At 41.5% G+C, this 23,321-nt stretch overlaps 1 protein-coding gene across 2 annotated transcripts in view; it reads left to right on the top strand.

Moving 5' to 3' along the window:
- Positions 1 to 23,321, top strand: part of LOC122792230 (arf-GAP with SH3 domain, ANK repeat and PH domain-containing protein 3-like) — a 1,314,966-nt gene that overhangs the window by 502,325 nt on the left and 789,320 nt on the right. For both annotated transcript variants that reach the window (XM_044059977.1, XM_044059976.1), the window contains exon 3: positions 14,780 to 14,925. In XM_044059977.1, the coding sequence (XP_043915912.1) occupies positions 14,780 to 14,925 (146 nt within the window). The remainder of the gene's footprint in view (positions 1 to 14,779; positions 14,926 to 23,321) is intronic.

Below are 23,321 nucleotides of genomic sequence, written 5' to 3'. Positions count from 1 at the left end.
TCGAGTGTATTCACTGTTGCAGTCCTGGTTACCCTCCCGCCAGCCCCCTTTCTTCTTTTGGCTATACCTCTACTCTCACTTACTATGCTCAAAAAGCTTTTTGGTGTATTTGCTTTTTTGTTGGAGGTATATAATTGTATTATAGATTTAATTGCTTCCCATTAGGGGCACCTGACATCTAGGGCAAGAAAAACTGATATAATGGTGTCGGCTGCATGTTTTATACCCCTGACGACCTGACGTCATGGAAGAAGGGACAGCAACCGATGCAGGACCCAAGACTTTCTTAATCAGGCCGACTGAAGACTACTGCAAAGCAGATAACCCAAGTGTAATGACTGCAATAGTGAATACACTCTAACATCTACATTTATGGTATGTGTACACAACTGTACTTTCTGGTTTCCTTCCATCCAACCCCCGGTTTTTCTCTATCTTTCTGTCTCTCTATGGCTATTCCTAATGGTATTGGTATTTACTTTTTACTGGTGGTGGTTTCCACACCATATACTAACTCCCTATTTGGGGGCTCCTGACATTTGGGGCAAGAAAAACTGATGTAATGGCATGGGCTGACTGTTTTTATACCCCTAGCGACCTTTACATCATGGAAGAAGCAACAGTATCCATCGCAGAAATACTAAGACACTGGTATTCGGGCCGACTGAGGGCTACCTTCATGCAGATAACCCAAATGTGTGTGATGACTGCAACAGTGAGTACACTCGAACATCTACATTTATGGTAACTGTACACAACTGTACTTTTTCTTTGCCAATGATTCTAAATATAAACCAGATAACAAAGCGGGTGGGGGTGAAATCCCTGCCTGTTTCCCGTTTTCAAACTGTATGTTGGAGTGGAGCCCTTCCATCTTAATTCTTACCTCCAGCCCTCAATATATCCCTTAATTAATCCTATCAGGGAATACAAGTACAAATATTGTCCTGCTCATAAAATCCCAGTTGACTTTGTGAGTGCTTTGTCTGCATCAATACCCTCCAACAGTTTTCTTTCAGCTTCTCTCTAGCTCTTCATTGTTCTGTTAATGTTAACTGTTTGTGTCCCCTCCTCAAAACTACATTGCTCCATATCCATTAATTCTGGCAATATCTTTGCTGTTCCAATAGATAGTATAGGCATAAAACCTTCATAAGCATGGTTTAAAATTGAAATGGGTCTATATGAAGCTGGGTGTTTATGCCCCCCCCCCCCATGGATAATACAGTCACCCCAGCTTTCTTCCAAGATGCTTGTAGCTCCTGCTTTTAAAATACTGCTAAACAAAACTTTCCAGATCTTTTTCAGTGTCTTCCCTTCCAAGTTCGAGTTACAAAGAAATATCATCTGTTTCTGAAGACTTTCTTGCTGATTGTTAGTCTCATCTTCATCTAACCGTGGGATAATTGTCTTCCATAAATATTTCCATTTGTGCCTTTTCTTGGTTCCTGCTTTCCTCTACTTTTTGTACATATTGTAATATATCTGAAATGGTTATTTTTCTTGCCATAGACTCTGTAAGTTTGGCAACAAGCCTTTCTACTTTGTTACCTAAATTGTTTGCTAAAATTTGAGTTCTGGAGTTATCAAACAATAGTTGTTTAACAGCAGTCTGTCTAAACTCGTGTATATATCCAAATACTCCCTTATCTTCCCTTTATCACTCTGCAGTTGATCCTTTTCTTGAACTGTGAGATTCTCCTTATTTTGCAGAATTTTAACCTTTGTCATCCCCTTTAAATGGTTCCTGTTGCTTCTTTCCCATGTCTCTTTCATTTCTACCCTGTTTTTTACTCCATTTTCTTTTCATCACACTCATTTGATATCCCTTTTGAAAAAAGAAAATTGCCTTCCCTTGTTATTCTGACATCATTTCCACTACATAACTGTCAAATTCCTCTCTTTGTAACAGGTATGTTGGAGAGCACCGCTGTCTCATTTTTACTTCATTACTCTGCATCTTTGTGATAGCCGCGGTGATGCAGCGGTAGCGTTGTCACCTTACAGCAAGATGTTCTCCCGTTCGATTCTCGGCTGGAGCACCTTCTGTGTGGAGTCTGCATGTCCTCCCCATGGTCGAGTGGCTTTCAAAAGACAGGAGTAGAATGGGCGTGCCTTTGTTGAAGGTTGGGCGTCGAGCTGCCACCTCGACACTGTAAAAATCTACTGCCAATCATTAGCGGATCGGAGTTCCACTGTGGTGACCCCTAACTGGGAAAAGCCAAAAGAAAAACAAACAAAAACAAACTCTGCATGTTTGTCTTTGTTTTTAATGGTGCATGTACCGTGGCAGTTATTGGATGTGTCTAGGCTTTTTAAATAAATAAATGATCCTGTGAGATGTTGATATCTGGTCTAGCTCAGTTATTGTACATTGAGAAATAGTATGTAAAGTCTGCTTTTGTTCTTGTTACTGAATTCTCATCTTCCATTACTATTCTTATGTATTTCTCCAGAAGTATGCCCTCTTCTGTTATTTACCCTCGTGTATCCCCTGATACAGCTTTCCTATTTCAAATCAAGTTCCAGTCTCCACCCATAAACTTTCCCTGCAAAAAGCTGACAATTTCTCCCAAAATTCTTTTAAGCTTCATATTAGTAGTTTGAGGTGGAGTATAAATACATGACACTGTACAGGGTGGATATCCAGATCAATGTTCTTGATTTAAGCTATAGGCAATTTAAGCAAATATGCTTGAATAATAAGACAAAATTATGAATGGCGTGGAAAATGGTAATCCTGTTACACTTGCAAAGTCATTAACTATTTTTCTATTTATGTCTAGCACTTGACTTAGAGGATTAAGGACCTGTTAATGAGCTGTTTCATGTGGTCCAGTGGAGCAAGGTTTGATTCCCTTAGCCTCCATTATGTAACTTTGTGACTTTGAGCAAGTCACTTAACCAGATACAGAAAACAAAATACAGTTAAATAAATAAATAAATAAATAAATAAATAAATGTCAGCCTCTGATTTTTGCAGTTTTAATACATTTGAATAGCTAGTTAAAACGTCTGTTTTTCAAGTGTTTCATATTCAACAATATATATATATTTTTTTTCCCTTCAGTGTTTCACTTGCACTTGATTTATTTTTTCCTCTAAATTTCTGGAAATCATTGCCTGTACCAAAGCTGAAACTGAACTGCTTTTTGCTGAAAACCAACAAGTTTCTAACCAGCTAGAGTTTTCACTTCTCCTTTTCTGGTTGTTTTTTGTCACTTTCTCCAAATTAATTATTTTATGGCATCCAGGCAGTGTAGTTAATAACCATTAACTGAATTTTGTCCTGTTTCATAAGCTTTTTTTCACACTGAGAAAACTATAAACAACCTGTTATTTAGTGTATTAGTGTGCAGACTTCTTGGAAGTTCCTTTTCTCAGTTGCTGTAATTGATGAGTATAGGGATAACTTTGATGAAACTGTGTGTGTGTGGGGGGTTGTATTGCATGTAAAAGTAGGAAGTTGGCCATAATTTTTTTTTGCTACTTAATGTTACTGTCAAAACAGTCCAGCATCAGCATTATAGCTGGCGTTAGGCACCTGCCGAACTTGCGGCCACGGGGAGCCCCCGATTATCTCCCCACGTATGAGGGCCCCCACATGAAGCAGCCGCGGGTTTCTTCTGCTCCTTGCTCGGTGCCTCATTTGGCCGTACAGCGTCATTGCGCAATTCCGTTTTTTTTTTTTTTTTTTTTGGAAAGAACTTGCTTCCTTGACTGCTGCAGCCAATCAGGTCCCTTGCTGTGCTTGTAAGCTGCACTCAGTGAGGTCTGCTCAGTGAAGCAAGGGACCTGACTGGCTGCAGCAGTCAAGGAAGCAAACCTTTTCCACAGTTAAGCTTCTGTAAATTAAAAATACCCACCCATTAAGCTATTAGTACCATTTTCCTAGTGTTACAATTATATATTGTGTATAATATGAGTTCCAGTACTTGTGAGGCTTATCACAACCAAACAATCTCTGAAGGTCCTACAACGATACGCAAGGAAACCAGATAAGATGCTCCAGAATTCTGCAAACAACTGTCCAAATGCAATGCATCTAGGATTTCCAAGTTTACGTTTAATGCATCTGCATCTGTGATGAATGTTCTGAGTTATGCTTTGCTTCAACAGTACTGAGGACATAGAGTTTTGTAATACAGAATCCTCATAGTTCAAAGAAGCAACCTTCATGGCAGATCTTATGAGTTGTCTATTTCCAGAAAAAAACACTTCCTTTTGGAACAAGGGTGAACGTCAATTCTAGAAGCCCATTTACTTTATGAATCCCAGTCTTTAATGCTTCTGACTGGCAGCTTAACCTAAATGTTTTACACTTAAGAAAGATGCTTTTTAATCTATTATTCAGTATGCAGCTGTAGATCCCAGACAGATGTCATTAAGTATTATACATGTATCCAACATAAAGACAATCCAGTTGTCAATAGTAAAACAAAACAAAATTCATGTCTCAAAAATAAATAAAAAATCACTCATAGAATTCTCATCTAATTGAAGTTTCTGATATTTCCAGTTTATTTTGAACCCCCCCCCCTCCCATTCCTTACCAAAAACTATTAGCAATACCATAATAGTGTTAAACAAGTTAACCTTGTCTGCTCATTTACATTAACTGACTTTTGAAATAATGCCTTATTTTTCAAATGCCCTTTATTCCATTTGCACATTACAAACATCCTGGAAATAATCCAGTTTAGAACTGACTGGCTGAAGTTCCAAACAATCAAGAAACAAAGGCAGCAGGGCAAAGATTTTAAGTACTAAAATTCAGGATAACAAAGTGGCATTTTATGATTGCTCTTGTATTGTGAGTAAAAAATAAGGTTCCAGTTAATAGGTTCATAGGTTCATAGGTTTATACTAGGCTATCTGCCCTAAGGCATTTATAAGCCTAGCCCAAATTTTTGTGGCTTACGCCACCCCTTATATGAAAAAATACTGTGCCCATTAGTTTGGTGTGCCTCTGTCCAGCAGTGACACAGAGATGATTCCTGGGGTAAACCTACGATCTCCCATCCACAGGTCAAGATTTCTCTTGAACAGAGTCAGCGAGGTGCTCTGCCTCACATGGACCGGGATTTTATTCCACAGCATAGGAGTCTCTGAGTGATAAATATATCCCTCCAGCACGTCCTATTTATATCCGTGCTAAGGTTTAAGTCGCTTGCTCTAGTGGTTTTGGTGGATTTGGATTTTTTGAGGTGGAGCATGTCCATTAATTCCGGGTTGGACATGGCCTTGTATGTCAGGCACATGTCACCTCTGAGCAGACGGTATGCGACTGAATAGAGCTGGAGTTTCTTCAATCTGGCAGCATATGACAGATTTTGGAGTCCCTTTATCCTTTTGGTGAGGAACTTTTGGGGTCTCTCCAATTGCTGCAGATGTCGGGTGAGATACATCCCGAATGGGGCATTGTACTCGATCATTGGTCTGATAAGTGAAGAGTACAGGGGAACAATGACCTCACTAGATCTGGATGTGAATCCCTTCATGATCAGGTGGGCAATGTAGAAGGTCTTTCTAACCACTTTAGCAAAGTGAGTGTCAAAAGAAAGGCCACTGTCAACCTGGGTCCCCAGGTCCCTGATAACCTCTTCTGTGCTTAGTGGATTGTCACCTATATGGTAGCTTGGGGTTACCTTGTTTTTCCCGAAGGGTATGACTACACATTTTTTGGCGTTTAATTTCAGGCCATGGCTCTGGCACCAGCTATCTGTTTCCGTGAGTCTCTTCTGAAGGATATCCGTGACCGATGCGCTTTCCACTATGGCACCCAGTTTGCAGTAGTCAGCAAACTTTGTCAGCCAAAGTCCTCCCATGTTGGCCTGTACTTCTGAGAAGTAGATGCCGAACAATAGGGGGCCAAGGACCGAGCCCTGTGGGACACCACTTGTGACCAGCTTGGAGTCTGACATAGCGCCAACAACTCTAACCCTGTGGGTTCTGTCCTTAAGCCAGTTTGCAACCCATCTTGTGACATATGGGTTTACATTTAAGCTGGTAAGTTTTTCTACAATACCCGAGTGGGGTATTGTGTAAGCCTTTGCAAGGTCAAGGTAGGCTGTATGGACTGCCTTTCCCTCATCAATGGCCTTGGTGACTGTTTCGAAGAAGTCGACCAAGTTCAAAAGGCATGATCTTCCCTTGACGGTTGCCAAACTGGGTCGGGTCCAATGTCTGCAAGTCCCCTATATCTTTGTTTATGAGCTCCATTATGATCCTCTCCATAGCTTTGCAGACTAGACTTGTTAAGCTTATGGGGCGGTATTACCAGGGTCCGTGAGGCGCCGCCTTTGTGGAGTGGGACCACAGTTGCCGTACGCCACTCCTTGGGCACGTATCCTTAAACAGCTGCCTTATGTGCGGGTTTAATTCCTCATTTAGCTCGTGTAGCACACAGCCGGGGACAACATCCGGTCCCATTGATGCTGTGTTTTTAGCTTTAGAGAGACCAGCTTTCACCTGCGCATTTGAGATGTCTGGGAGGCTACACTCGGCTGGGATAGTTATCTCTCCTTTAGGGGGGGGGGGGGGGTGAAGTTTGCACTGAACCTGTCTGCCAGTATGTTGGCAATGTCTGTGGGTTCAGTGATTTTTGTATCATTTTGGACTAATTCTGAGCATATCTGGGAGTTTCCACCCAGGTTCCTAACATAGCTGAAAAAGGCCTTATGATTGTCCTTTGAATCCATGGCAATTTTCTCTCAAAGTTGGCCTTAGTTGATTTTATGAGTGCTCGTATTTTTTACTAATAATGATCAGGGTGACTTCCCTTTTATGGATTTTGTTCGATCATGTAATAGCTTTCTCCTCTTATTGTAAAGTTTGTTAATGGCTGGGGTCCACCAGACTGGATGTTTGCCCTTTGTGGAAAGAGTCTTGGTTTTATTTGGGATTGCCTGATCCATGCAGTCCTGGAGGTGTTCATAGAAGGCATTTGTAAGGGCTTCCACAGCTTGGGTTGTGGTTTCCACTGGCTCAGGGGCCTTGAAGGATACCACACCAGTCTTGAGTAGTGTGAAGTTTGCTTTAGAGAAGTTCTTCACTGTGGTCTTTTTTGTTTGGGGTGGGGGCGGGATGTGGATTTCCAGTGAGATTAGTTTATGATCAGTTCTCACCAATGAGGGATATACTTCCGGTGTGGAGCATTTTGTCCCCATGTTTGTGACAATGAGATCTAGTATATTTTCTCCTCTCGTGGGAACAGTGACTAGCTGTTCCATGGCATTTGAATTTATGAACTCCAGGAACCATTGGGCTAGAAAGTTAGGGCTTGATGTTCCCAGTCTATATTCGGGTAGTTGAAGTCACCCAATATGATGGTGTTTGGAGATACATTTATACCCTCCAGTGTCTTCAGGAAGGCTGTGTGGGGTTCCTGAGTTTGAGAGGGTGGCCTGTAGCATGCTACAATTTGTAGAGCAGTTTTGCCTATGGTTAGTTGCACCTGGATGGTTTCGAGCTTAGGTGCATTGCCACCAACCTGGAGGTGTGGGTATCCTTTATGAATATGGATACACCCCTCCTTTTGTGGTGTGGTCCGGGTTTTGGGGCGGAACGCATGATATGAGGTAAAACCTAATAGTGCCGGGTGCTCTCAGGAGCCTTGAACCAGGTTTCAGTTACAGCACAGACATCAATGTTCTCCATACTGAGAAGGGCCTCGAGTGCGTGCATTTTGAGATTTAGACTTCTGGCATTGAGCAGCATTACCCTCAGTTTCTTCCCATTTTTGTTTTCTAGGGTGGTAGGTTTAGAATTTGAGCCTTGCCTAAAAAGGCACTATGGGGGTGGCAAGAGCCTTAGCCAATATCCGAATCCCAGGGTGACAGGTGCAAGCCGTCCCTTGCGCAGCGTGGCTTGTCAAGCATGTCATCCCAGGCAGACAGACACTGGATCCCCTTTGAATGACACCAGACATTAAGCCAATTGTTAACGCTGATCATCTTGTCTCTATATTGTGGCATCATTCTTGGTGAAGGAAGGATACTGCTCAGGGTCAGGGTCATACCTGCCTGGGCTACATAATCAGAGAGCTCCTCTATGTCTCTTTTCATGTAGTCCAGGGAGGTACGTCTCAGTCGTTCACACCAGCATGGACAATGACTGTGTCATATTTGTACTTGCCGTGGAGTGACCAGAATGCTTGTGTTATGTGGCGGATTCTAGCCCGATAGGCAGCTTACTGTGACCCTCTCCTTGTTCAGCCTGGTGAGTGGGACGTCAGTGTGTCTGACTATGGAGTCACCTATGACAAGTATGTTTGGTGTTGTATTTGGCCTTAAGGGCTGTGACTGCTTTGCACACTGCTTTTGTGGTTTATGTGTTGCTTGTGGGGTGTCTTGAGGTAGCAGTTGTTTGGGTGTCTGCTTTGGAGGCCTCTGCTGTTTAGGTAAATTTTACTCAGAGCCTCAGTATGTCTTTGTGTGTTTATGTGTTTGATTCAGTGGAGTGGTAGCATTATGTGAGGCTGGTTTTGTGGTGTGTGTAGTTGCCTTCTCCTGCTGTCTGGTCTTGCCAGTCCTGAGTTGAGAGAGCTCAGCCTCCAGTTTGGCTAAATAGCTGCATCTCTCGCATGTAATTGTGTTATGTGGGAGGAGGAGAGGGTTGTCTGTGTACATGAGGCAGTTATAACATTGCCTCAAGATTCCCAGATTCACCAGCTGGACCGGAGAGGAGATTGACAACTGACCTTTGGACATGCCAGAATAATATTGGGAAATCCTTAATTGAAAACAAGGGCCAGTGGGGAGTGAGGGTGTAGTGCTTTTAATTTTTAGTGCTGACTTATATAATTGCTTTAGTGAGCAAGTGCCAGGTAACTTGAGTGCAATGTGTTACAAGTAACTAAATGCAAAAACGACAAACAGTAACTTTCTTTCAAGTGAAACAAGGAAATAAGTACAGTAAGCAATGCAGATATCACTAGTGATCCACAGAAGCGCTGAGAAGCTGCGTATTAGGTGGAATTAGCTTCCAGGGAAATAACAAGCAAACAAACAACAAGCATATAAACAAAGCTAGATTCAGCAGGCCTGGATCTAGTCTATGCTAGAGCAAACAAGGTGTACCAATTTCAGTAAGATACAGTTCAAATATTCAGGCACTATAAACCTTTAACCAGAAATTCCCAGCTCAGAAGGGCAGAGTCCAGCCTCTTCTCCCAGTGCAGACCACGAACCTTCTTAATGTAAAATAACTGGCCTGAAGTCCAAGTGCTTAAACCAGAACTAATACACTTGGACACTGGGCTCTCAATCAGCAGTTCCCAACTTAGAAGGATGAAAGCTACCTGTCCTGCCACCACAGTGTTTGCCTCAAACCTTCCTAATGTAAAACAACTGGTCTGAAGCCCAAGTGCTTTGTTATGCTTTAATCATTTTAGTTAAACTATATCACACGACAGCATAACTGAATTTCAGAAAATTCAGGCAGTGTCTTTCAAAATATAAAAAAAAAATAACTGAATCACTTATTGCAATCATAATTTCTATTTCTATCTACTTTTTGAGATGCAGCAATAAATGACTTCCAACAAAAAATACTTGCATTAGATCCTAGATAAGCCACATCCAACTCCTGATTAAGATCAGCACTATCTGGACAGAATAGGCTGATAGTTTAACAAAAACTCCTTTAATCAGAACATTCCACATATTGTGATTTACCTCATTTTAGAGTCAGAAAAAATGTGCAGTACTCTTCTGGAAAAATGGATTTAGTCTAGGCAGAGGATTTTAAGACAGGAGAAGAAATGATGCAGCAGTAGCTGCGATGTCATCTGCATTTGGCCCCAATACAAACTCAAAAATGTACTCTGGCCTTTAGTGGTCATAACTGAGAAACTTGAGAGTCCAAATATAAATACAACAACTGTACGGGTGAAGCATATTTTTGTTAACATCAGAGTGGAAAGCCCTCATCACCACATCTTGCATTTTGTCACTACTATTTGGTATCCTTGTCTAGATTCCTGCAAACTCAGAGTACTACTAACATTTAGCAAGGGACCAGACATCGATATTTTTATTATTCCTCATCTGCAGGATTAATATCTGTATGTATTAAGTATGAAACCATAAACAAATACTGATAAGTCTACATAAATTATGGTTCAATAAGTCTGAAACTACACAGTAGACCAACCAAAAATTACAAAATATCCTTTATTGAGAAAGCTATGTATTATAAAATGAGCACTTTCACATTAACATCACGTTTCCTCAGGTTTAAAAAATGAAGACTTGTGATGTTAATGTGAGAATGTTTGATTTGCACTGCATTCATTGGTTGCCAATACATTATATTTCATGATTCGTGGTTGGTCTACTGAATATTCTATTTATTTAATCAGCTCAGCTCTTAAAACCTTCCCAAGTCATACTTGCCCATTCCCGTTACCCAGACTGCACAGTGTGAGAGGAGCTATCTCTACATCTCTTCAGCCATGCAGAAGTCAGCAGCTCTGAAAAGTGGCCCTGGGCTCTCTGGCTACATATCATAAGGGCTAGAGAGTGTTTTCCTTTGTTTTTTGCAAATATGTCTTTTGCATATACATTCAAGATGGGTATGTTGCTTTTATAGTGACATGTATTCCAATATCTCATGCTTGATGGTGTTTTTCCTCTCGTCAGTCTTGACAGTGGGCTTTTACAGGGAGCTCTTCTAAGTCTTTCTCTGTCGTCTACATACAAGTTTACTAACTGAATTGGATGTGCACAGATAGCTGCTTCAGAAACCACCAGCAGGCCTGCATGTGGACATCCAATCTCCTGGCTAACATTTATGCTAGTGGTTGGGCGTTCTAATTGAACTGTAGGTCTTTCTCAGACTTTGGATGCCTTTTGTTGAAATGTGTGTTGATTTATTGTGGAGACTGTTGGAATGTCATTGAATAGTAATTAGGGAACAGAAAGTAGATTGGAATAAGATGATATTAGAGAAGGATTGTAAGTCACATACCCTCAGAAGTTGTAAGGAAGGACTAATTGTAGAGGTGGAAAGATTAGGTAGATGAGGAAAAGGCAATTAGAGTAGGAAAATTTAGAGAAAAAGCTGATAGCATTTAACTAGTTTTATTCAATAAAGTATATTAAAAAGTGGAGGAGGCAAACTAGCAAGAGTTGCTAAAAGAACTTCTGTCGGGAGATTTTATTTATTTATTCTGTCTGTTAGCTAGTATTATCTGTTAACCCCAAATAGGTGTGGGAGGTTGGCATAATGGTTAAGGTGTTTACCTTACAAACAAAAGGTGCTGGCTTTAATTCTCACACGAGGAAACCCACATGAACGCAGGGAATGCACAGAAGGCACCCCAGCTGAGAATCAAAATGGAGAACCTCTTGTTGCGGGGCGACTGTGTTAACTGCTGCACCACTGCACAGTCCCAGTCAGTGTGTGTGTATACGATTGTGAGTGGCTACCTTGCTGTGGTACAGGGGCTAGTCATAATGTAACATTGGTACTAAATGCCAGCCAGCATGTACCTTGGCATTTCAAGTCTTTTTAATGTTCTGAATGTAGTAACACTACACGGTGATTGTTAAATGGTGCTGCACGAGCTTGATAGTGAAGGGGGCGTGATGGCAATGTGGTCATACTTTTATATTCTCCTGGGTAGGGCCCCCAACTTGAAACTTGCTGGGGGCCCCCAAAATGTTAGCACCGGCCCTGATCAGCATTCTAATCAGTAAGTGCCTGCCTTTGGTAGTCTAGTCATAACATGTATGATGCATAGCAAATGATCATTGGCAGAGTATTGCACTGAATAGTGTTTCCACCTGAGAGACCTTTGCTCTTTGGTTGAGTATTTGGGTGTGATTCTTTGTATGTGAAATCTGAATGTACTCCCAGTGTCTCTGTGGGTTTTTATCCATCTGCTTTGGTTTCGTCTACCTGACCTCAGGTGTGTAATATATACCTCTGACCATTTGTACTTTTACTTTCTTCTCAGTGTAACACCAGATGAGTATGCAGAAGGTAACTGTCCCTTTCTGGAGGGTCAGGAAGGCAGGGACTTCTCCCAGATAGGATTTAGATATCCTTGCTTTTTTCTCCCCAATTTGTTGGGCACTACTTTGTGTGTGCTTTCAACATGAAACTGTATACACAGCTTATTTTTCCCTGAAAGAAAAACAAATGATACTGAATTTATTTTACTACTTACAAATTTTTGTTCAGGGCATCATTAACTTAAAATGTTGTAAAATGTGCACAATTTGCACCTCGTAGCATCTAGAAACTTATGACTTGACCCCTAGACCCTCAAATTAATTCATTTACATTTTCCAGATTTATTATAGTAGATTCTTGGCCAGTTGTAGTGTATTAATAGCATGAGGCAAGCTAAAAAATAAAATAATCTGTCTGGATAGTATGGGCCAGAATTGGGGCAGTGCATTGGGGACATAGACTGCAACAGGGTGGCCCAGAGTCCTTTTTCTAGGGCTCCATTTCACCCAGGTTGGTCCCTGTTAGTTGCAAGTTAGATATCCAAGGAGTATGTAATAAGTAAAATGGTTATAATGGGTACACCCTGAAAGTGAATTATTGCATCAGCTGTTTGACTACTTGTAATGGGCACTGACCTGCTTTAATAGAGTCCCACCCTTTCAAGTGCTTCCTGCAGCCCTCTTGCTTTGGCATCATTAGCCTCTACTGAATTTAATTAAATTAAAACATTTGAATAAGAATACTAGTGCCAGTGTATAAGAACAAAGGAGACATCCACAACTGTGGGCATACAGAAGTTTCAAGTTCCTGCATGAAAATTCTGAAGATGGTGATTGATAAACAAGATGTAAGATGAGCAATTCAGATACAGATCAAGATGCAGCACAGCTGACCCAGTATCTGCAGTTAGATAGTTGAGAAGACGCTAGAGATGAGGAAAGATTCTAGTTGGGCATTTCTAGATGTATGACAAGGTCCCAAGAAAGCTGATTTGGGCATTCCTGCTGTGGTTCAAAGTCCTAGACACATTGTTAGAATTGGTTTAAGTATGAACAGTGTTCTGTGTTACAGAGGGATTCCCAGTGGAAATGGGTGTACATCAGGGTGTAGCTCTAAGCCCACTGCTATTCATACTGACAATGGACTACATAAGGAAACAGGTCAGAGAGGACAGCTGAACAAAGTTGCTGTATGTAGATAAGGATGAGATTGCATTACAGGCAGACTCTGAGCAAAAATTTAAACAAAGGATAGGACAATGGAGTGCAAAATTGAAGGGACACGTGATGGAACTGAGTACAGTTGCAAGGGTACCAAATGGGAGAAATCAGAAAAAGCTGAACATTGAGATAGAATAGAAATAGTCGAACAGGTTAACAGCTTCATTTATTTGAGATGGATGGTTGAGGTGAAGGAAAGTCTAAATGAGGACCTCAGAGCTAGAATAAGAGGGGATTGCAGTCAACTGGTACAGAGAGTCAGGGGTAGTGTGTGACAGACGAATCCCAAAAAAGCTGAAAAGCAAGATTTACAAAGTGATATGACCAGTATTACTGTATGGTACAGAAACCTGGGCAGTAAGGGCAGAGCAGTTGAGAAAACAGGTAGTAGAATGCACACTGTTGGACAAAGAATTGAGGAATAACCATTTGAACAAATCCTGAAACACAGAGACTGAATGGACGAAAAAACAGACATATATACCAAGTCCTAGACGGCCATTTCCCAGAATATTCCCTTTTCTCTGAGGTTTGGAGATCTCAGCATTGGTACATGTAAGCTCAAAGGGTGTCAGAAGCTTATAGTAACATCGAGGAGGTGCAGGGGGGCTTGCCCCCTGCAAAAAAAGATTAAAGGAAAAGAGTGATCTTTGAGATTCGCTCTTCTATTGTAGTTTCTTTTTTTTTGCTTGTCGGCACTCAGCATTTCAAGTGTTGATATTTCAATAGGGAGCCAAATGAGGACATCCGGGCAGAAGCCAAAGTAGTTCCAATTGTAGAGAAGGTCAAAGAGAACAGATTATGAGGTTCGGACACAAGGAGAAAAGCATAAAACAATCTGGGGAAGAAGATTTGGGACAGACAGGAAGAAGAGAGGAACAAGGGCATACAGCAAAGAGATGCATAGATTGTGTGAGAGAAGACCTGTGACAACGAGGCATGACTGATGAAGAGGGAAGGAGAGTGGCACTGAATCAAGAGAGATGTCAGCAGGTGACGTGACATCCCGACCCCATGTAGAAAATGGGAAAAATGGGGTTGATGAATGAAAATATGTTTAGTTATTTTCCTTCTGATAAGGGCTGGTGCCCATTATACCTCATAATGTGATTTTTTTTCCCCTTGATTTCATGATAACATGCAAAAGCTGTTGCATTTTGGCTAGACACATTTCACTGTTTGCTCCTATGTGAATGACTGGCATTTTTCTTGTCAGGAGTTTTGGTATCCCATACAAAAGAATGATTGAGTCATTGCTTTGTAAATCACTGACATACAGTCAGTGACATATCTGAAGTTTTTTCTCAAGCCTGGGGTTAATTAATGCATTTTATTGTTTTGAGTTCTGCAAGAAAACATATTAAAGTTACATAAAATATGCCCTTTGTGCTCAGCTCCTTAATCTGGCACCAGAGCATGCATACAGTTGTCAGGCCTTTTGTTTTCTTTTTTTATCATTTGTGTATAGTTTTTTTTTGCTTTAAACTTAAGCCAGATATATTCAGAATATGTTTCTCACAGAAAGTGCTGTTTAGTGCTAGTCCCATAAGCTTGTCTGGTTCTTAAGTGAATTTGCTGTCCTTTTGTGTTTTCGATAGCACATACAGATAATGAGGAGCAGTATATAGACATTTTGGAGACCTTCGGCAACAATCATCTATCCCAGAACAACCACATGCTGTCCACTGGGTTTCTGAATCTTGCTGTTTTCACCAGAGAAGTAGCATCTCTTTTCAAAAACCTGGTAAGGAATTCTGTGACGGTGGACATAACACCACTGTTCATACTGCTTTACATTTCTATTGCTAAAGTGATTGATATGTAATAAACTAGATTGCATGTTGTGAAATGCAAGGATTTCAATCTCTTGTTATACATTTTTTCATTTTGAATGTACATGTATTTTTATTCTGAATGCAGTTTAAATGCATTTTGTTTCTTTTGAACATCTCTTCACCTAAACAAAGTACAGCTGCACTCGCTCAGGTCACATTACATGAACCTTGCAGCTCTCTTACACCCCTTTATCCCTGTTTTATCCTTCCTTATCTCATCTTGTCATCCCCTTACTTACTGCCTCTCATTCGTCCTGCTTCCCTCTTCTCTTTGCATCTCTCACACTTCTACTTTCTAGTCCATCCCTCTGCATGCCTCTGTCTCTTTTTCTCTGTCTTCTTTCCTTGGTATCCTTCGTGCAACTATTCTCACTTGCCTGTTGTAATGTCTTCATGCCTCTCCAAATAATGATATGCTGCAATCCCTGTAGCATAACCTATCTCAGTCATTAGAACTACATCTTATCCATAAAGATCTACGCATAATTAAATTTTTTCATACATGTTTTGACATTGTAAACTGCTTCTGAAGTAAATGTTGTTGCATATTCTTATGTCTGCAAATATGTGTTTATATTTGTTTTTTAGCATAACCTTGTATCTGTAAATAAGTTTTGTTCATTTCTAATGTGATCCTATTCACCCGGGCTGTACCTACAAATGGTCCGTTGCAGTCAGTGCACTTCCCCAGTAAACAAATATAAGTAAATTAATAAAAAAATAAATAAATAAGTAATATATTTGTTTCTTCAAATAGTAAGAAGACACCTGTTATCTTAACCATTTGAAATGGGTGCTTTCCTGCTAAATTCTGTTAGATCATGCTTACCTACTTACAAGGAAAAAGTGTGTGTCAGTAATATACCATATGTTTTTTTTATGTTGCCATGCAAAGGAATGATTTTTTACTTTGAGGGAACTTCTGCAGTACATGAAACATGAGTATCTCCATCTTGTGCCCTCTCGCAGTTTTTATCTTGAAGTGTTTTGCTCCTGTGTCCAGATCAGCCATGCATGTCTTGGCCTTGAATACTTTCAGAAAACATTATCTGCTAGCAGCTGAAAGTATTCTGTTTTTATTATCCCTTATCCAATTTTCTCAATAGAGACATGAGAACCCAGATGCACAGTTGCCTCCACTACAAGCACTCATTTATTTGCTAGAGAATAACTTTTCATTATATTCAATATTTTTAATTTAGTTGCTTCCCCTTAAAACTTATTAGATCAAGCCAGGGATTGTAATCCAATCATTCCCCTAGCAAAAGTTTTACTTATATCATGCACTTTTGTCCAGACTTTCTTTTGTGTTTACACTGCAGTGCCTGCATTTCTTAAAACTCAACAGTAAGTACAAAAGAACAAAAAAAGAAAAAATAGGGGCACCTGTTTTCTTTTATATCCCTGTCACACACAAATAACTGAGAAAGCTTTTTATGCCATGTATTATAAAAATACTGCTGTTAAGAACAAAATTTTGTTTTACTGACAGTTAACTCTTTCCTTCTTTCCCTGTCTTAAATGTTCTTTTAAACATTAATGACATGAAGAAGGGCATATGCGTTGGAGTCCCCTACAGGTTTAGCAAAGTTAAAAAAAAAGTCCAATATTTCCAGGTTTTCTTGTTCCATCTTGTTTTCCAAAAGCCATTAATGCTTTGTAATCCCACATTTATTCATCATTTTCCGAGTTGCTGGTTTTCTTCATGTTGATCTCCTTCTCCCAAATGCAGTCTCTGGTTCATTTCCAATGTACTCCTGGTTCTGCTAGTTGATTCTTGTGCTTTTTTTCTGTCTATCAAGTATTTTCCTTAGAAACATTGGAAAATATTTCACTAGCACAGTGAAGAACAAGAAGCAGAGTCTCCTTTTGTTTGATGGCTCATTTTTTGTTGGACAGACTTTTATATATCTACCTTAGCATGTTTTGCATCAAAATAATTTCGACCCTCAAGGAAGGAATATTCTAAAAATAGCTGGATACAGCATGAATCTCATACCTGCATCTTGACATTGCTTGATTACTGGAATAAATGTGCTCCTCTTCTGCCTGATGTACAGTAAGTAATCATTTCCCACAAACACTCTACTGTCTGTCAACTTTTAGTACTTTGTCCTTCTGCCACAGTTTTGTTAGAATCAGCTCTTTTTGTTGGTAGGTTTGCATCTTTGCTATTAAAAGTCTGGGTTGCTTTCTCATGACCAGGTTTAGAGCATACACTCAACGTGCCCTTTCAGTTAACAGCTCCTGCTGTGAAATATTAATGCAGTTCCTTATTTGTGCTTTCATGACATTAATGCAGTCTGTTCCTTCCATTTTCTGTGGTGCAGCTGATAATCTCAGGTTTTCCCTATGTGCTCTGTCCTTTAATTCTACCATTTTTGAAGCATCTCATCTTGAACAGTCTCATGCTCAGTGTGACACCCGCACACAGGCCCAGTAATCAAGGAGCCTCAATCCTCACCACTTGCACCAGTGAGGGGCATGCACTTTGTGAGGATAACAAGTACACACACAGTAAAGTACAATTTCCATTAAGAGCACACAGAGATCACAGTCGGTCTTGGGCTGGTTTCTCCCATTCGCTCCAGATCTCCAGTAAGACTCCCTACTGGCACAGCTATAGGGTCCAGATCTCAGCCTAGTGGTCAAGCTAAAACCTCCAACACCCTCTCTGTCCAACCAGTGCTTCGTGTCCCTGCCCAAGTAGCTGACACACACACACACACACACACACACACACACACACACACACACACACACACACACACACACACACACACACACACTTTGATTTAAGTACAAACACACAGACACTCCTGGGGAAGCCTGGCACAGGTTTCCGGCTATGCCCCCTTTCTGCCCAGACTATAAGGTAGTACCAACTGCCACCTACCACTGCTATCAGCTACTATAAGACCATTCCCAAAGGGTAACCAATTTCACTGTGTAATATTATGGTTATCCAAATAGTAAGTGTGACGAACAGCAAGACTTTTGGAGTGGCTTGAACAGTATCATGAAATACATGCAGGTACTCTCTAAGAGCTTAAATTATGTCTACACAAAACAGCCACAGTTGAAAGGTTTAAAAATGTTTAATAAAAAAACATAAGACAATACTCCTCAATTCAGCACAGTGCTAATCAAGAGTTCAGAAATCACAGGAAACTTTAAAACAGTATTGTAGGATAGTCGGACATAAATATAGAAAACAGCTAGACTAATCTGGCTAAATTCCTATCTAACTCTGAAAGAAATCACTGTTCCAAATACTACACGTACAGAGAAAGCAAGTGCTGGTGAGTGGATGTTCTTATTAGATCCCAAACAAGATACAAAATGCTCAGTGTTTCTCTCTTACAAAGTCTTAAATTGGTAATACACAGTACTACTGATTCATTTCACATTACATCATTTTTATCACTTCTCCTTTAGTTCCCAGGCTAACAGAAACTCAAAATTTACATTTTGTAAGCTGCAGCTTGCCAGGAAGCCACAGCAATAAGAGTCTTTTACATGTAAAATCTAGTAAATATCTGTCTTAAACAATAGAAAGAATTTGCTAGCCCAGACATCCTGTTTCCGAGCTTGAGATCAAACACAGTGATAATTCTTTACTTAACAGCTTTCTTTTAGCAGGGTGCACTGTGGTTACATTTTTGAAGTTCAGAACATAACACAGTTTTCTGACATTTAGTTTTCTTACATTTGTAAAAACAAGCCTGTGGATTATATCAATATTTAGAATGACATAGAATTTATTATCTACAAAATTCTATCTGGCTGGGCTGGCAGCCTTCACATATCCCCCCACCACCCGGAGAACTCAAGCAAGTTTTTTAAGTGACCCTTGAGAAACGTTGCTTGAGAGGGTTAGGTCTATCTGAGTATACCTTACCCCATTCCCTGTCTTGAGAGCCCATCTGTGTTGGCATTGCTAATCCCACTGCAGTGCTGCACTGACATATATGCTTGCAACCCTAGGCTCCACCTTAGTAACTTGGCATTCTGCTGGCTGGCTCAGTGTAACCATGTTATGGGATTGTAATGTGTAACTGCAGTGAATTTCCTTCTATATAGATAAGGCTGACATTTCTGCAATGCCCACGCTATGGCTAGGCATTCCTTTTCTACAGCTGCATAGCTTTCCTTCCTGGGTTGAAGCCTATGACTGAGATAAACCACTGTGTGCTCTTCTCCCTATAAAGAAATCTGGCTAAGTACAGCCCCCACCCCATGGTTTGAAGCATCCACCTGCACAACAAATTCTTTGCTGTAATCTGGACTGGTTAATACAGGGGGTCCTCCCAAAGCTTCTTTAAGCTTCTGGAATGCCTGCTCACATGCTGGTGTCTAGACTACCTTATCTGGCCTGTTTTTCCTTGGCAGGTCTGTGAGGGGAGCAGCTATGGTGCTATAACTGGGGATGAACTTTCTTTAGTACCCTGCTATCCCTAAGAATCCCATCACCTGCTTTTTGGTAAAAGATGCAGGCCCTGCCTGAATGGCTTCCACTTTGACAGGTTATGGCCTGATCTTAGCACTCTGCACTCTGTGTCCCAGGTAAGAGACCTCTGCCATACCCACCTGACATTTGCTGGGCTTAATGGTAAACCCTGCCCTTTGTAGTCTGCCCAGCACTTCCCTGACATGTTGAAGGTGCTCTTGCCAGGAATGGCTGTAGATGGCAAGCCCACCTGTTCCTGCTAGGATATGCTCTTCCAGCCTCTGGAAAGTTTCTGGGGCATTTTTCATCCCAAAGGGCATGTTTGTGAACTCATACAAGCCAAAGGGAGTCACAAAGGCTGACCTCTCTCTATCACTGGGAGTCAGTGGCACCTGCCAGTAACCCTTGGCAAGATCAGTGATAGTAAGATGATTAGCCCCCCCTCCAGGTGATCTAGGGCTTCATCTGTTGTAGGCATGGGGTAAACATCTGACTCTGTGTGACTAATTTCCTGTAGTCCACACAGAACCTGGTGCTGCCATCCTTCTTTGGCACCAGCACCACTGGGGAGGCCCAGGGACTGTTGAATTACCCCTAGTTTCAGCATTTCCTGTATCTCCTCCCTCAGAGTCCCTCCTATAAGGGGCCTGCCTAATACGCCTTTGGGGTCCTGTATCCACCTGGTGCTGCACCAGGTGGGTGCACCCTGGTTTCCCAGTGAACATGTCCCCAAACTCCTGTAACACTGCTCGGATTTTTCGAACCTGGGTAGGAGATGGCTGCTGGGACATTGCTACCCCTTCCACTGAGGTGTCAGCCCGAGCCTCACTGAGGAGATCACCAGATCTCCCTCAGACTCCTCCTGCAGTCCACTGCAAATACTCAGCACAAGGGCCTCCCTATCATGGTAAGGTTTCATCATGTTAACATAGTACAATTTGTGCTCCTGCCTCATGCCTAGCAGTTCCATCATGTAGTTAACATCACTGTCCTTCCTTACCACCTTGTAGGGTCCCCCCAAGCTGCTTGCAGCTTGTGTCTGACAGGAATGAGAACCATTACCTGCTTCCCTGCACATACTCTCTAGCTCGAGCTTTCCTGTCATACCAGACCTTTGTCTGTTGTTGGGCTTCTGCCAGGTTCTCCTGGGCTAAGCCCATGAGTTCCCTGACCCTTGTCCTGAGGTTTAGGACATATACCACAACAGGCACCTTGTGAGATTCACTCTCACCTTCTCACTCATTTAGAATTAAATCTAGAGGCCCCCCTCACCTTGTGCCCATACAACAACTCAAAGGGTGAAAAACATGTGGATTCCTGTTGAACCGCTCTGTAAGCAAACAACAGATGGGGGAAATATTTGTCCCACTCCCTCTTAAACTGGTCTGCAAATGCCCATAGTATCATCTTCTTGAGTGTAGAGTTTAACCTCTCAACAAGACCATTAGTCTGGGGATGACAGGGGTCGGTCTTTAGGTGTTTCATCCCACAGTACTTCCACAAACAAGCCAGCAGGCCTGGCATGAAATTGACACCTCTGTCAGTCAGTATTTCCTTTGGGAAATCTACCATGCTGAAAATCTCTAACAAAGCATTTGCCACCTTTTCCGCCTCAGTGGAGGACAAAACCACTGCCTCAGGGTATCTTGCAGCATAATATACTACCACTAATGTATACTTTTCCCCTGTGGAACTTGGGGTACTCAGAGGCCCCACAATACCCATAGCTACCCTCTGAAATGGCTCCTCAGTCACAGGCAAAGGCATCAAAGGAGCTTTCACCTTGTCTCCTGCCTTGCCTACCTTTTGGCACTGCTCACAGGTCCTGCAGTACCCTGTTACATCTCTGGAAATTCAAGGCCAATAAAAGTTCTGCATAATACGTCTCTTTGTACGTTTTATGCCCATATGACCTGCAAAGGGAATATCATGGGCTGTGGCTAGAAGTGCCAGATGGTAGGCTCTAGGCGCTACCTACTGCTGTCTTTGGTGAACATCATACTGCTTACATACCCTCTCAAACATATGAATGAAACTGTCAAAATTGTACCCCTCTGTAAACTGTGGAAGAAATTTACTGACCTTTTGTGCTTCTGGGGTTTGGTTACTTCCTTCCCCTTTACCTCCATGACTCTAGTAAAGAGTCTCCTTTTCATGTTGCCTCTGCCTCTCCTTCTGCTCAGCTTCTATTTCCAAACTCCTGGCCTCCAACTCAAGTCTCTTTAGCTCCAGATGGATTTTTAAGTCCTCTGCAGAAAGGTTGAGCTGTCCATTCTCTGAGTGGTGTACATCTCCAAAGCCAGTTTCAATCATCCTCCTGCTTGCTATTTCCTGATGCAGCTGGGACCAAAGCTGCAATCATGTCTGCCTTAATCAGGTTTCCATGCACCAGTCCTTTAGCCTGGCAAATCACAGCCAGCTGGCTCCTTGTCAGCTTATCGGACTCCTCTGCTGACATGCTTGCCTGCTCTTCCCGACTAACTAAGTTAACAAAAGAAATAAAACAGTTGTGTTCTGAACTCTGAATGCTCACTGTGTGGCTGATTTAGGGTACAAAAACACCTTTAGTGATCACTGTATAGAAGCTACAGGAATTCACTATCCACACCACTACAAGCCAAATTAGTATGTGATGTGACTAACTCGCACACTTAATATTTGATGTGGATATCCCACCACTGCCGAACAATTAATATGTGATGCCCATGCACTGGCCCAGTAGTCAAGGAGCTTCAATCGTCACCAGTAGCACCAGTGAGGGGCGTGCACATTGAGGGGGGTTAACAAGTACACATAGTGTAAAGTACAATTTCCCTTAAGAGCCCACAGAGATCACAGTCAGTCAGTGGCTGGTTTTGCATTTTTTCTCCAGATCCCTAATAAGCTATAGGGTCCAGATCTCAGCCTAGTAGTCAAGCGAAAACCTCCAGCACCCTCTCTGTCTAACCAGTGCTTCGTGTCCCAGCCCAAGTAGCTGACACACACACACACACACACACACACACACACACACACACACACACACACACACACACACACACACACATACACACATACACACACATACACACACATACACACACACACACACACACACACACACACACACACACACACACACACTTTAAGATTTGATTTAAATACAAACACGCAAACTCCTGGGGATGGCTGGCACAGGTTCTCCAGCTATGCCCCCTTTCTGCCCAGGCTATAAGGCAGTACCGACTGCCACCTACCACTACTGTCAGCTACTATAAGGCTCTTTCCAAAGGGTGACCAATTTCACTGTGTAATATTACTGTTATCCAAATAGTAAGTGTGACGAACAGCAAGACTGTTGGAGTGGCTTGGACAGTATCATAAAATGCTTGCAAGTACTCTGAGAGCTTAAATTATCTCTACCCAAAGCAGCCACAATTTGAAAGGTTTAAAATATTTAATAATACATAATAAAAACACAAGACAGTACTCCTCAATTCAACAGAGTAGTAATCAAGAGTTCAGAAATCACAGGAAACTTTAAAACAATATTGTAGGGTAGTCTTATATACATATAGAAAACAGCTAGACTAATCTGGTTAAATTCCTATCTAACTCTAACAGAAATCAGTGTTCTAAATATTACTTGCATACAGAGCAAGCAAGTGCTGGTGAGTGGATGTTCTTACTAGATCCAAGACAAGATACAAAATGCTCTATCTTTCTCTCTTACAAAGTCTTAAATTGATAATACACAGTACTACTGATTCATTTCACATTACATCATTTTTATCACTTCTCCTTTAGTTCCCAGGCTAACAGAAACTCAAAATTTACATTTTGTAAGCTGCAGCTTGCCAGGGAGCCACAGCAATA

This window comes from Protopterus annectens, chromosome 1.part2 (genome assembly GCF_019279795.1).
Source record: "Protopterus annectens isolate FY-2018-M chromosome 1.part2, PAN1.0, whole genome shotgun sequence".
In the NCBI taxonomy this organism is placed as follows: domain Eukaryota; kingdom Metazoa; phylum Chordata; order Ceratodontiformes; family Protopteridae; genus Protopterus; species Protopterus annectens.
The sequence above is the reverse complement of the archived record's forward strand: the minus strand, read 5'-3'. Positions and strand labels throughout refer to the sequence as shown.